The 14,724-nt window shown below is 41.8% G+C and overlaps 1 protein-coding gene across 4 annotated transcripts in view; it reads right to left on the reverse strand.

Moving 5' to 3' along the window:
- The window catches only part of HERC2 (HECT and RLD domain containing E3 ubiquitin protein ligase 2), a 231,499-nt gene that overhangs the window by 170,786 nt on the left and 45,989 nt on the right, over positions 1 to 14,724 (reverse strand). For all 4 annotated transcript variants that reach the window (XM_032636780.1, XM_032636779.1, XM_032636778.1 and 1 more), the window contains exons 10-16: positions 13,528 to 13,701; positions 11,674 to 11,862; positions 10,963 to 11,114; positions 8,777 to 8,934; positions 8,574 to 8,687; positions 6,749 to 7,000; positions 2,507 to 2,700 (exon numbers count right to left, since the gene is read on the reverse strand). In XM_032636780.1, the coding sequence (XP_032492671.1) occupies positions 2,507 to 2,700; positions 6,749 to 7,000; positions 8,574 to 8,687; positions 8,777 to 8,934; positions 10,963 to 11,114; positions 11,674 to 11,862; positions 13,528 to 13,701 (1,233 nt within the window). The remainder of the gene's footprint in view (positions 1 to 2,506; positions 2,701 to 6,748; positions 7,001 to 8,573; positions 8,688 to 8,776; positions 8,935 to 10,962; positions 11,115 to 11,673; positions 11,863 to 13,527; positions 13,702 to 14,724) is intronic.

Below are 14,724 nucleotides of genomic sequence, written 5' to 3' on the forward strand. Positions count from 1 at the left end.
CTGGTGGGAATGTAAAAATCATGCAGCTGTTGTGGAAAAACAGTAAGGCAGTTCCACAAAGATTTAAACAGAGTTATCATAATGATCCAGCAATTCCAATCCTAGATATATACTGAAAAAAACCGAAAGCAGGGACTCAAACAGATATTTCTACACTAATATTCATAGCTGTATTATTCACAATAGCCAAGAGATAAACAACCCATGTGTCCACTGAAGGAGGAATGGGTGAACAAAATGTGGGAGTTACATATTTTTATTATTAAGCCTTAAAAAAAAAATTCTGATACATGCTACAACATGAATCAATGTTGAAAATATTATGCTAAGTGAAATAAGCCAGACACAAATGGTCAAATATTATGTGATTCCACTTATATGAGATACCTTGAATAGACAAATTCATAGAGACAGAAAGTAAATTTCAGGTCACCAGGGGCTAGGGGAGGAGAAATGGAGAGTTACTGTTTAATGGGTACAGAGTTTCTGTTTGAGATGATGAAAAGGTTCTGCAGATGGATAGTAGTGATGGTAACACAATGCTGTGAATATACTTAACATCACTGTATGTTTTACCCTAATTTTTTTAATGATCAAAAGCATTAAAAAAAAAAAAACTGACAGAACCAAAAAGAGAAATGGACAAATCCACAATTATTCTTGGAGATACCAATACCACCCTCCCCAAAGGAAGACAGAACAAACAGAAAATCAGCAAGGATCTAGAAAAACTGAATAATACCATCAATGAACTAGATCTAATTGACATTTATAGAACACTTCACCCAATAATGGCAAAATATATCAACAGCAAAATACTCTTTTTAAGCACATATGCAGAACATTCACTAAGAGAACACAGCCTGAGATATAAAACAAACCTCATTCTGAGATATAAAACAAACCTCAAATCTATAAGAATTGAAATCATATAGAGTTTATTCTCTAACCACAATGGAATTAAACTAGAAACCAGTAACAAAAAGATAACAGAATGATCTCCAAACACTTTGAAACTAAACAACACACTTAATCCATAGGTCAAAGAGCAATCCACAAAGGAAATCAGAAAATATTTTGAACTGAACAAAAATGAAAATAATCAAGATTTGTGGGTGCAATTAAAGCACTGCTTAGAGGAAAGTTTATAGCATCAAGCACTTATCTATTACAAAAGAAGAAATGTCTAAAGTCAACAACCTAAGCTTCCTCCTAAAGAAACTAAGAAAACAGTAAAGTGATGCCAAGCAAGCTGAAGAATGAAAAAAGGGACAAGAGGAGAAACCAATGAAATTGAAAGCAAAAGAACAAGGGGAAAATTAATGAAACCAAAAGCTAGTTCTTTGAAAAGAGCAACAAAATGGATAAACATCTAGCAAAACTGGCAAAGAGAAAAGACTCAAATTACCCATATCAGGAATGAAAGAAGGGATATCACTGCAGACCCAAAGACTTCAAAAGGTCAATAAGGGAACACTAATAAGGAAAACTTTATACATAAAAACTGGGTAACTTAGATGAAATTGAACAATACCTTGAGTGCCACAAACCAGGAACACTCACCCAAGAGGAAACACTCTAAATAATTCTATATTAAAGAAATTGAATTTGTGGTTAAAAATCTTTTGAGAAAGAAATCCCCAGGCTCCTATGGATTCATAGAAAAGCATTTAAAGAAGAAATGACACTAATTCTACACAACTCATTCCAGAAAATAGAAGAGGATGGAACACTTGCCTACACTTTTTATGAGGCCAGTTTTATCCGGATAAAAAGTCAGACAAGAAAGCACTAAAAAAACCACAAACTAGTATCTCTGAAGAGTCCTGACAGAAAAATCCTCAACAATGTATTAAGCAAATCAAATCCCACAATATAAAAAAAGAATAATACACCATGACCAGGTGGGGATTATCTCAAAAATACAAGGTTTGGTCAATATTTGAAAATCAGTCAATGTATTCCTCTATATAAGCAGACTAAAGAAGGAAAACGTGATCATGTCACGTGAGAATAAAAAGCATCTGACAAAGTTTAACATCACTCAGGATTTTAAAAAAAGAAAAACTTGAAAAAAGTAGGAGTTAAAGGAAACGTCCTTAATAAGGCATCTACCAAAAACAAACAAAAAAACATACAGCTAACATCACAGTTAATGGTGAAAGACTGAATGCCTTCCCCCTACAATCAGGAACAAGGCAAGGATGCACCCCCTCCCTGCTCTTACTCAACATCATATTGGAAGTCCTGGCCAGTGCAATAAGGCAAGGAAAAGAAAGAAAAGGCATACGTATTGTAAAATAAAACTGTCTCTATGTACAGACAACAGAACTGTTTCTGAAGAAAACCGCAAGGAATCACAGCGAAGCTCCTAGAACTAATAAATGAGTTTAGTACAACTACAGGATATAAGGACTAAACACACAAGTCAATGGTACTTCTACATACTAGCAATGAACACTGGGAAACCAAAATTCTACAAAATACCAAGCCATCTACTCAGTACCTGGGCAGGTCCGCAAGCAATCCCAACTATGTGTTTGGTATCCAGTCCTGGCAGCGCAGCAGGTTCTGGCTTGGTCACACGCAAGGTGTCAAAGTGCTGGCACTGGTCATTGCTCCCCCAGCTGTGGACCTCACTGTCCTCAGTCAGGGCCAGGCAGTGGGTGGAGCCTGCAGCTACATCAATCACCTTCTTCCCTGGGAGGAAAGAGGGATGCAGATACAGGTTCACGCCTATGACTTCTGTTGCAATAAAGATATTTACTTTAGGCCACTCAGGTCAGAAGGCATTTAATGTCAACTTCTAAAGGATAATTCATTGCTTTAATATTATTCACAATTCATCTGCCTTGTGTACATTACTAAAACCCCTGTTTTGTTTAACTAGCTACAACTTATTAAGACCTACAGCCTGCAAATAAAATAATTCTAGGGTATGAAAAGGATCTGTTCATTTTTCTCATCCATTCAGATTTTCATTCAGAAAAAGACAAGTGTATTTTTAATTAACTACTAGATCATATTCTCCTGTCCCAATGTATAACCATGTAAAGTGCACTCTTTTTAATAAAAAAGACTCTTGTGTTTTTAGAGCAGTTTTAGGCTCACAGTAAAACTGAGGAGAAGGCAGAGATTTCCCATATACTCCCTACCGCAACAGATGTTTAGCCTCCCATTATTAATTTTTTTACACATGGCTGTCCAGTTGTTCCAACATCATTTGTTGAAATGACGATCTTTGCTCCATTGTATTGCCTTTGCTCCTCTGGTCAAAGATCAGTTAAGTACATTTATGTGGATCTATTTCCGAGCTCTCTCTTCTGTTCCAATGATCTATTAGTTCATACTTTAGCCAATACCATACTGTCCTGATCACTGTAGCTTTACAGTTAAGTCTTGAAGTTGGGCAGTATCAGTCTTCCCACTCACTCTTCTCCTTTAATATTGTGTTGGCTATTCTGGGTCTTTCACCTCTCCACACAAACTTTAGACTCAGTTTTTTGATATCCATAAAATAAATTGCTGGGATTTTGATTGGGATTGCATTGAATCTATTGATCAAGTTGGAAAGAACTGACATCTTGGCAATATTCAGTATTCCTATCAATGAACATAGAATATCTTTCCATTTACAAAGTTCTTTGATTTCATTCATCAGTTTTGTAGTTTTCCTCATATAGATCTCACACATATTTTGTTAGACTTATATCTATGTATTTCATTCTTTGGATGCTAATACAAATGGTATTGTGTATTTAATTTCAATTCCATTTTTTTGCTGCTTGTATATAAGAAAACAATTAACTTTGGCATATTAACCATCTTGCAACCATCTTGCAACCTTGTTAGTTCCAGGAGGGTTTTTGGGTCAATTCTTTCAAATTTTCCACATCAACAATCATGTCATTTGTGAACAAAGACAGTTTTATTTCTTCCTTCTCAATCTGTATAGCTTTTATTTCCTTTTCTTGTCTTACTGTATTAGCTAAAACTTCCAGTATAATTTTGAAAAGGAATGGTGAGACGGGACATCCTTTCCTTGTATCTGATCTTAGTGGAAAGGCTTTGAGTTTCTCACCATTAAGTATGACATTAGCTGTAGGATTTTTATAGATTGTCTTTATCAAGTTGAGGAAGTCTCCTTTATTCCTAGTTTACTGAAAGTTTTTTTTAATCATGAATGGGTGCTGGATTTTGTCAAAAGCTTTGTCTGCACCTATTGATATGATCATGTGATTTTTCTTCTTTCATCTGTCAATTTGATGGATTACATTAACTGATTTTTTTTTTTAACATTGAACCAGCCTTTCATAGTGTCTGAGTGTGTGTGTGTCTGTGTGTGTGCATATGCATTTTCTTTATATGCCATCCATCAATGGACACTTTGGTTGTATCCATGTCTTAGCTATTGTGAATAATGCTGCAATTAACATGGGGATGCAGATAATTTTTCAAGTTAGTGTTTTTGACACCCAGAATTGGAATGGCTGGATCACATGGTATTTCTATTTTTATTTTTTGAGGAACCTCCATACTGTCTTCCAGAGTGGCTCCACCAATTTACAGTCCCACCAACAGTGCACCAACAGTTCCCTTTTCTCTACATCCTTGCCAACTCTTGTTATTTCTTGTCTTTTTGATAACAGACATTCTAAGAGGTATGAGGTGATATCTCACTGTTTTTAAATGTATTTCACTGATGATTAGTGATGCTGAACATCTTTTCATGTACCTGTCGGCCATCGTTATGTCTTCTTTGGAAAAAATGACTATTCAGATCCTCTGCCCATTTTTTAATCAGATCATTTGGGTTTTTTTGCTGCTGAGTTGTACGAGTTCTTTATATATTTTGGATATTAACTCCTTATCAAATATATGACCTACAAATATTTCCTCCCATTTCATATGTTGTCTTTTCATTTCTCTGATGGCTTCCTTTGCTGTACAGAAAGATTACTGATTTTAGATCTTTCTTCTTTTCTAATATATACATTCGATGTTATAAATTTCTGTCTAAGCTTTCACTGCATCCCACAAATCTTGAAAAGCTGTATTTCCATTTTCATTTAGTTCAAAATATTTTAAAGTTTCTCTTGTGATTTCTTCTTTGACCTATGTGTTATTTGGAAGTATACTGTTTTATCTCTATGTATTTTGGGATTTTCCAGCTAATTTTCTGTTATTGATTTCTAGTCATTTCCTTTGTGGTCTAAGAGGAGACACTGTTTGACTTCTCTTCTTTTAAATTTGTTAAGGCGTGTTTTATGGCCCAGGCTGGGTCTATCTTGGTGAAAGTCAAAATACACTCTTCAGTGAGAAAGTTTTCTAAAACAAAATCTATTTCTCTCCAAAGTTAAATGATGTAAGTGTAAAATATATTTTTTCTATTTAAATAGTGTTAGCAAAGTACTGTATTTTTGCTTATTAGTAAATCTAACATGACCAACACAAGGGGTGTTTTCAGACATGTCAACATGAAAAATAATTCAGCTGAAAGAACTCTACTACAGTAAGAGAAACAATTCTATCCGAAGAGCCTATTTTAAGAAACTACCAAATGACTGTATGTATCAACAGTCACTTAAATACTCTCACAGTACACTATCTCTGTATCTAATTAACGTTGCTGAGGAAGTTGATTTCCTCCACTAAATGAAAGGAATATAAACAAGAAGGCAAATAAAATTCAAATACATCTTCATAATAAACAACCAATTGTATTACTCTGTAACTTATCTCAGATGCTTAGAAAATAATAAACACCAGATGAGCACACAAAACTTCTAATCACCAAAGTGTTAACATGCTTTAAAATAAAAATGCTGGGGAAAGGAACCCACAAGTCCCAATTAAAAGGCTCACTTCCAAACTCCCCTGACAAAAAAGCAAAAACATAAAGGAGAATCCAGCGCAGCAATCCAACAAACTTCATCCCTTGTGTCAAATGCAGCCCAAGGCCCGTTTCTGTGAATAAAGGTGTATTGGAACACAGGCGCATTTGTTTTCATATTGTCTATGGCTGCTTTGGGGCCACAACAGCAGGACTGAGTAGTTAGGAGAGACAGCACAAGGCCCTCAAACCTAAAATTACACATAGAATCTGGTCCATTAAAAAGTAGCCTGCCCACCCCCTGTAGTGTAGAGATAAAGCACTACAGGCCCCACCTGGTACACTTATCACCAAGCTCTCCCATACTTCAGAAGGCACCTGTAAAGCACACCTACACGCCTTGGCTCCCATTCCTCCCAGCTGCTGAGAATGCATGCTGGACACCCTTGAAACCAAACAAGATTCATCCATCAAGGATAAGTTCAAACAAGACCACTCCAGGCTGACCCAACCCCATCTCCCTCTTTGCTCCCATAACACCACGCATATCCATAGCAAGCAGACGACCTCACCAAACGGAAGTTAATCTCACTGAGGCCAGCTGAATGAGTAATGAATGGGTACTTGCCACAAAAAAGAACTCTCCAATGAAAACAAAACAAAACAAAACAAAACTCTCCAACACCGGTAAAATTTAAAAGTTTCAAATTAAATTTGATGAAAATAATTCTAGGTCACTTTTTAATACAGACAAACCACTTTCCACTTATTATCTATACCTATCAAAATGTGGATAAAAGCTTCTAATGATGAGTCACTCACAGATGTCAGATAAAGAAAAATACCTGCAAACTTTAAAAGATTACTAAAGACAACTGCCTCAAATGGTTTTAAAAGTTTACATTTTGCACTCACCTTGCAATCCTTCCAAGAGTTTGGGATAACGAACATGTTCCTCTGTTCCATGCCCAAGTCTCTGGTTGTCACCTTTCCCCCATGAATAAACCTGGCCGTCTTTTGTCAAGGCAACAGAAAACTGACTTCCACATCGGACTTTGACAACATCCAAGTCTTGAAGCTTCTCAATCAGCTTTGGTGTTTTGCAGCCGTCACTACCACCTCTGCCCAATTTCCCATAGTCACCATCTCCCCAAGACCACACCTGACCTAAAAAATACAAGTTATTTGAGTAAAAATAACTGTACACCTAAATAAAACTTCTAAATGTCTGCAAATTATCAATATAGCCAGTAACACACAAAAATCTAGACCACTAATGTATATAGCTGACACTACACAGGTGGTTACTGACCAAATGAAATCTAGTTTCTACTTCAGGTTGATAGAGAAGCAATTAAGAAATGGAAAGCTGAGTTTTCTTCTTGTTTTAACTGAATGAATAATAAAATCCTAACCCTTGCTAGTTTGGGCTCAATGATACTGCTTCCACTAATTACTAAACACAGAGCGAAAGCTCCACTGCTTCCATAAAACACAGCAACTGGGCCCATGGCCCACTGCACACCACTCTTGTTGTGTTGACCACAAGCCAAATGTACGATTGTATTTATTCCCAGTAACAGTTGTTAGTGTAATTTAATTAAATATTCCATAAGGGGATAAAATTAAGTTGCTCTCTGTGGGAGAGCAAGGCTGAGAGGCTCCCAGCTAATCCTGACAGACCCCACGATTCGAAGGACAGACCCCCACAATACTGAAAGACAAATACAGTTTAAAAAATCAACATCAAGGGCTTCCCTGGTGGCACAATGCAGGGGACACAGGGTTTGATCCCTGGTCCGGGAAGATCCCACATGCCGCGGAGCAACTAAGCCCGTGTGCCACAACTACTGAGCCTGCGCTCTAGAGCCCGCAAGGCACAACTACTGAGCCCGCGTGCCTAGAGCCTGTGCTCCGCAACAAGAGAAGCCACCACAATGAGAAGCCCACACGGCGCAACTAGAGAGAGCCTGTGCGCAGCAACGAAGACCCAACGCAGCCAAAAATAAATATAAATAAAATAAATTTATAAAAAAAGAAATCAACATCAGGAATTCCTGGCAGTCCAGTGGTTAGGACTCCACCCTCTCACTGCTGAGGGCCCGGGTTCAATCCCTGGTGGGGGAACTAAAATTCCACAAGCCGTGCAGTGCTGGGTGGGGGGGGAGGGCGAGGAATCAACATCAAACTTGATAAATGTATCCTCAAAAAGTGTCAAATGAGTACAATCACAGTAATGAACACAAATATAAAACTGAAATTAAAAACAAGTATCATACTGTGAATACACAAAGACTAAGCAGGATTTACCACAGGGAATCAAGGGTGGCTGAACATTAGGAAATATAATCACAATAATCAGAAACGACTTAAAACGTCAATTATTCCATTTATTTTCATTTCTTTGTTAAAAAGTAAAATGCCCAACCAGGAAGGATGGTAGCTCTCTGGCCCTGGGTAACAGAAGTTACAAGTCCCATAACTTCTCTACCTCTCCTGAAGACACTGAGGTGCACACTCACTTAAAGACTCCAGGGACTTCCCTGGCGGTCCAGTGGTTAGGACTCTGCGCTTCAACTGCAGGAGACCCAGGTTCAACCCCTGGTCAGGGAACTATGATCCCACAAGGCGTGTGGCACAGCCCAAAAAAAAAAAAAGAAAGACTCCAAAGCTCATTCCCTCTAAGAGAGCGGCCCTCCTCATCCTGAGAGCCTGTCCAGGGCAGCAGTGCCCCACATACCATTCTCCGTCACAGCCAGCGTTTGAGCATCACCACTCCCACATGCCACGTCAATGACCTTCAGCCCTTTGAGCCCAGCTACCAGCATCGGAATGGCCTCGTCTTCACTGGAGCCTTCAAAAAGATAGGACCACTGTTACTGCAAGTTCCTCAGAAGAGGCAGCCTCATGCTGCATGCTCCAGCTGACTCAGAGCAGACATACCGTGGCCCAGTCGCCCATAGTTCCCCCGGCCCCAGGTGTACAGCTCGCCCTCGGCAGTGATGGCCGCACTGTATGTGCTCCCACACGCAATGTGCACCACATGCTTCCCGGCCTGCTTTCCTGAGAAGGCAGAGATCACCTTAGGCTCCTCAAGAGGCCTGTGGAGAGAAGAGGAACAAACGTGAATGGCCTTCTGAGACCTTCCTATTAGTGACACTACTGGGAATAAACTATCAGAGCGTCAAGACACTTTCACCATTCAGGTGCCTTATGAAATAATTAAGAAATACAGAATTCAAACACATACCACCTCCATGATTCTTTGTTAAGTGGGCACCTAATGCCAAGCATGGCATCCAGCAGACTATCACAACAGTGTCTGTTAAAGACAAAGGTGATCAAGTCCATGGCAAGTGTGGTCACAGTGGTCTGAATGGTGGCCTATCCACAGACAGCACTCAGCAACAGGGAAAGATGAAGCTCACTGACAGAGCCAGAAACAGAATACTACCAAGTGGCAGAGGGCAGGTCAGTGGCCACCAGGAGCTGGAAGTGGGGAGCAGGGGTTGGCTGCAAAAGGGTCCAAAGAAAGGGGGAGGGGGGTAGGAGTGGGTAATGGAACTGCTCCGTGCCTCATTTATGGTGGCTCCCAGCTGCAGGCATTTGTGAAGCTCACCAGACTGTGTAAGGGAAGCTGATGAATTTGTAAATCTCCTTACACATGGTTGAAATTTATACGTATTTGTTAAACAAATGAGAAGGAATGATGGAGCAAGGTTTACTAATCGCACTGCAATCTATATTCTACAAATGAAAAGTCAGAAACAGCAAGGATGAACTGGGCAGAAGAGTCTCCTTAGTTGATTCTTCACCTTCAAAATTAGCAAAATGCCCGATGCTTATAATCTAAAATATGTCTGATGTGATTGGTAACACCCACTCCAGACTCTCCAAAGACATAGTTCGCTCACTTTGTGACCCACTTTTCTGCAAAATAAACACACACAGAGGCAGGGGCACACACGGGAAGGGGGACAAATGACTCTACTCTGGTACCACTTCCCCCTTCTTCCATTCAGCTCAAGTCTCAACCCCCCCACCACACACACCAAAGTTCCTCTGCAACTCCTGCCCTTCGTACTGGTCTCCTTTCCTTCCCTCAACTCCTCGAGCAATGGACAAGTTAGTCAACCTAGCATTTAACTTCAACTGAGTATTATTTTATTACAACATATTTTATGCATACTAATTATATATAACATAAAAAAAGTAAAAAGACTAATGCCTCCATCCTGTAGCTCAACCCTTTCAAATCCTGTGTGCTCCATGCTAACCCTGCCCCCCTGCTAACCTGAGAGTAACAATTCTAAGTTCTGTACTTATCATTCCTTTTTTTCACTATCATTTTACCACATTTGTCTGAGTCCCCTACAACACTGTCCAGTTTGGAATATCAAGTCTGCTGAATGCTAACACCCAGTATGCATGACTCTTTCTTCACAGTTTGGGATCCTTCCTGGTGGATGTCCACCTCCACCCCAGTGAGAACGGGGCAGTCTCCTCTCGACTGCTGCTGCCCACTCCCTACTCACGGCTCTGACCACTTTGAAATGGGGCTGCATCTTCGATTTCAGCCTAAGGCTCCACTCACAACGGCAACATACAAAAGGGCTCCTCTGATTCTGAGGCAGCCATCAGAACTCTTTCTTTTCACAAGCCTGCATTAAGAACAACCACTCTGCTTTATTTCTTGGTCTCTTACGATAATCGAAAGCTTCCACAAAATAAGGTATTAGGAAACTCTTGATTTTATTAGCTGGGAAAACGACAGTATGGCTCAAGGAAGCGAGGACCTCATCTGACAGAGATGTGTGGAGACTGTAAATGAAGGAAGAGCGTGGGATTTGGTTTAGGAAACCCCACGGTGAGGGTGCGGCGTGGGCAGCTAACAACAGGAGTAGCAAAAGCTGGGGGAGAGGAACACGAAGGCCAGCTGCCATCACTCCCTGTGCTGGGGGCACGACTGCCCAGGGCCACCAGAGCACTGATCCCCCTCGGCAGCCCTCTCTGTCCTAGCCCTACATGTCTGAGCAGCTGCAAAACACCTCACCACACTTTTCTTTTCCACCCTATTTTGGTTACAGCAGCACAAGAGTGTGTCAATTACAGGAATAGGCTGTACATACACTGTGTCCCCGTGGCCTAGACGTCCACCATCCCCACAGCCCCAGGAATACACCTCTCCGGTGGCTGCCAAGGCCAGGTAGTGGTGACCGTCCGAATGGGCAGCAATTTTTACAATGTTTCTGGAGGCAAGACCCTGGACCAGCTGTGGAGCCTAAAAAGGTAAAAATAGGAAGAAAATTGGTAAGCAGTCCAAGGACAAAGAAAACAGCATGACTCGCCTCAACCCTGTACCTTACGTTGACAAACTCCTCTCGAACTGAAAGATCATAAGCCTCTGGTGGTTGCCAGGCCACCTGCCCAGTCACCCTGCCCGGCACCAACAGAAGAGCACCAGGCGGGCGGCCTCCACGTGCTCAGAAGTGAAGAGCTCCTTCCTTTAACAGGAACGTGCCCAATCTGCCACCAACCCCACGACTGCCTCATTTGTTACTACCTTCCTGGCCCCCAAAGTGAAATGACGTTACAGTTTACAAATGGGAATAACAGCTGGCAATAAATGGCGCTGTAAGGAGTTCCTGAGCTTAAAAACCGAGAAATTCTGCCCCCAAAATCTTGACAATAATGATCACGATTAAAATTTTTAAACACAACTAATAATATACGATGAGCAGGTGCCTATAAATCTTCAGAAGTCAACCGACAGAAAGAAAGACAAGATCCACAGCACCCATAGCAAAGACGCCCCTCCACCAACCCGCCCCAGCACCTACCAGCGTGTCACTGTTGTAGGCCTGCGTGTACACACGGCCATTCCTCGACAAGATCAAGAAGCGCTTCTCTGCACAGGCGATCTGTGTGACCCCAAGGTTGGCAAGGCCTTCACACTGAATTGGACCGATCACATTGGCATAGTATTTCCATCCTATTAACCCCCATCCTATGACCTCTTGCAATGATCCCTGTCAGACAACAACGTAAGGAAACATTTTCTTTATATCAGCAAGAAAATTCTTTCTTAGACAAAAGAAAGAATAATTCGTGCAAGGAGTAACGATGAGATACAGTAAGATAAAAATAAAGGAAGTAAAGAAAGCTGATTCACAACATCAAAATAACTCAGAATACCCCATATGGCCTCAGTTAGCAGGTAAGATGAAGTAACTGAACAGGTTTCTTTTCCACAGCATTTCATTTTAACAGAGCCCATTAAAAAGTAGTACAAGTAGACCTGAAACATATTTTTAAATGCTCAAACCATATCAGGTTACCACTTCGCCGTTACAGGCAGGGACCCGAAGGCCTAAGCACAAGCCTAGGAGACAAGTGTCCCTGGCTGTTGGTGGGGGTGAGAGGAATGAAGCCACGTAAGAGCAATTCGGGGATTATCAGCTCACGTGTCCACCACATCGGGTACATCACCACTGCAGACGCGTGCACACACACAGAGGAACAAAGGTAGAGGGTAGCCATCGCAGCGTTACCTGAGTAGCAAGCTTCTGGCAACACAAGTGTCCACCAATAGGAGACATTTTAAAAAATCATGATACGTCCACATGTGGAACACTGAGTTTCTTTTAAAAATAAAGAGAGAAGCTCTGCTTACTTATACAGAGAGCTCTTCAGTAGTCGGCTTAGTGAAAAAACAAGCTACAGAAGTGATATAACACAATACTGCTGAGAGAACTGAAAGGATGCATAAGGGACCAGAAGCATGAGAGGCAAAGGTGGGGAAAGAGGGCGAGGAGGCAGTGGGAGAGGAAGTGACAGGGTGTCTCTGCATTTAGTTTTCATTGTTGAACCATAGGAATGTATCACTTATCTGGAAAACATAAATACCTGCAAAATAAAATAAATACTCCTCGTATTAAACATTAAAAGTTAGAAGGAATTCCCTGGCGGTCCAGTGGATAGGACTCTGCGCTCTCGTTGCCGGGGACCAGCTTCAATCCCTGGTCAGGGAACTAAGATCCCACAAGCCACATGGCTCAGCCAAAGGAAAAAAGCATTAAGAATTAGAAAAATCTGCAGTTTGCTGTACAGCAGAAACTAACACAACATTGTAAATCAACTAGAGTCCAATAAAAATTAATTTAATAAATAAATAAAAGTACTTATGCTGCCAAAACAAACAAAGAAAACCATTAGAAAAATCTGGATTCAAAACCAGGATTCTTCTGCGTGACCTTGGCAAGGTTCGGTACCACTCCAAACGGCAGCCTTCTCATCGACACAATGGGGCAGCATAGTGATGGTCGGGTGCGTCTGTGTGAGGTCCTCCGTGGGCCTGCACCAGCAGGCCCCCACACACCCAGCTTAGTGTCAGACACGTCGCTACCTTTCTCCTGAGGAAGACAGCGTGGCCTGTGGCTGTGGGAAGGTAGGAGAGCGCTCCAGGGACGTGCCCCTGAATCTGGAACCTGGGACACGGGGTGGGTCCTGAACCGCTGTGTGCCTCGGCCTGCTCATCACCCACTGTGACCGCTAACGACGCCTTAAAGCGTATACATGTTTAAAAGCTGAAAGCCAAATCCACCCCAACAGCAGAGAAAGGGAGTCTCCACACAGGTACAGAATGAGAACCTAGGAACATACACACAGAGAATAAACAATGCTCTCGCACTGACCTTATGAGAGGTCGGAGAGCTACAGAGAGGTGGCATACAGGGGGCGGCCAGGCGGTCCAGGTGGGCCATGACAACAACCGCAGTCTGTCGTAAGTCTATGGCAAGCTCGCTGTCTCGCGGAAGAGTGAGGTACCTCAGGAAGCTCTCATTGGGGCTCAGAGGGCCAGACAGAAGCTAGAAAAGAAAAGTAAAGAAACATCTTCAGAAACGGTGGGAAAAATTAAAGTAACACAGTTAGCCTTTAACCACTCTTTATATTTTGGTATTCACAGTTAGACATTATCTGTAAACCTGCCCCTTTCTGGCTATCAAGTAAGAAGTGTTGCTGACGCATTGAGATCTATACACGCACCGCACACAGTGGTGCCCACACATCTGCACATCCGTCACCTGTGTGCGAACTCCACACAGGTAAAAGACACAGCCCGACCGTCCTCAGGTTCACTACCCCAAGGACCCTCGAAAGAACTCAGAGCAATCTTCCTGGGAACAAAGCACTGTACCTCAACCTGGCTTTGAAAACTGAAAACAAAAACCACTTACTTTAATCTAAATGCTGCCCACTCATCAGAAAACCTAATTTTATTTGCACATTAAGTAATAATTCTAATTCTTCTGAAGCCAGAATAGCTTTATTATCACTAAAGACTGCAAAGTGAAAGAATAATTAGGCTGAAACTTCATAACGGAATAGCTAAGTCTTTCCAAGAAAAGACCTGCAAGATCAAACTTGTACCTCTAAAAAGCCACAGCCCCAGGGGTGTGGAGCTGGGCGGGCCCTGCTCTGCCACCAGCCTCAGCTTCCTGGGACTAAACACAGTGATGACTTATGTGACATTCTCTGCGTGGTGCCCCACACTCAGGAAGGGCCAACAAAGTGAGTTGCTATTTCCAACACTCTTTTTCTAATATTTTTCTGAAACTGTGCATTTCAGACTTGGCTCCACGCTGCCAACGCAGCTGTTGCTGGCTAATGGAGGTGCCGTCCATAAACAGCACGTGGAGGAGGACAGAGCGGGAAGATTTGCCTGGGCCCTGGAAGGGTCAACACCAACCCACAGTAACTGCCCTCAATGCAGACAGAGTGAGGTATCATGGCAGAACAGCTCCTCTGAACCAGACGCGCGCTCCCTCCCACGCCAGCCGAGCCTCGCTCCTGCGCCATGGCCCCATGTCATCACCGCAGGCGCCGTAAGA

This window comes from Phocoena sinus, chromosome 7 (genome assembly GCF_008692025.1).
Source record: "Phocoena sinus isolate mPhoSin1 chromosome 7, mPhoSin1.pri, whole genome shotgun sequence".
NCBI classification, from domain to species: domain Eukaryota; kingdom Metazoa; phylum Chordata; class Mammalia; order Artiodactyla; family Phocoenidae; genus Phocoena; species Phocoena sinus.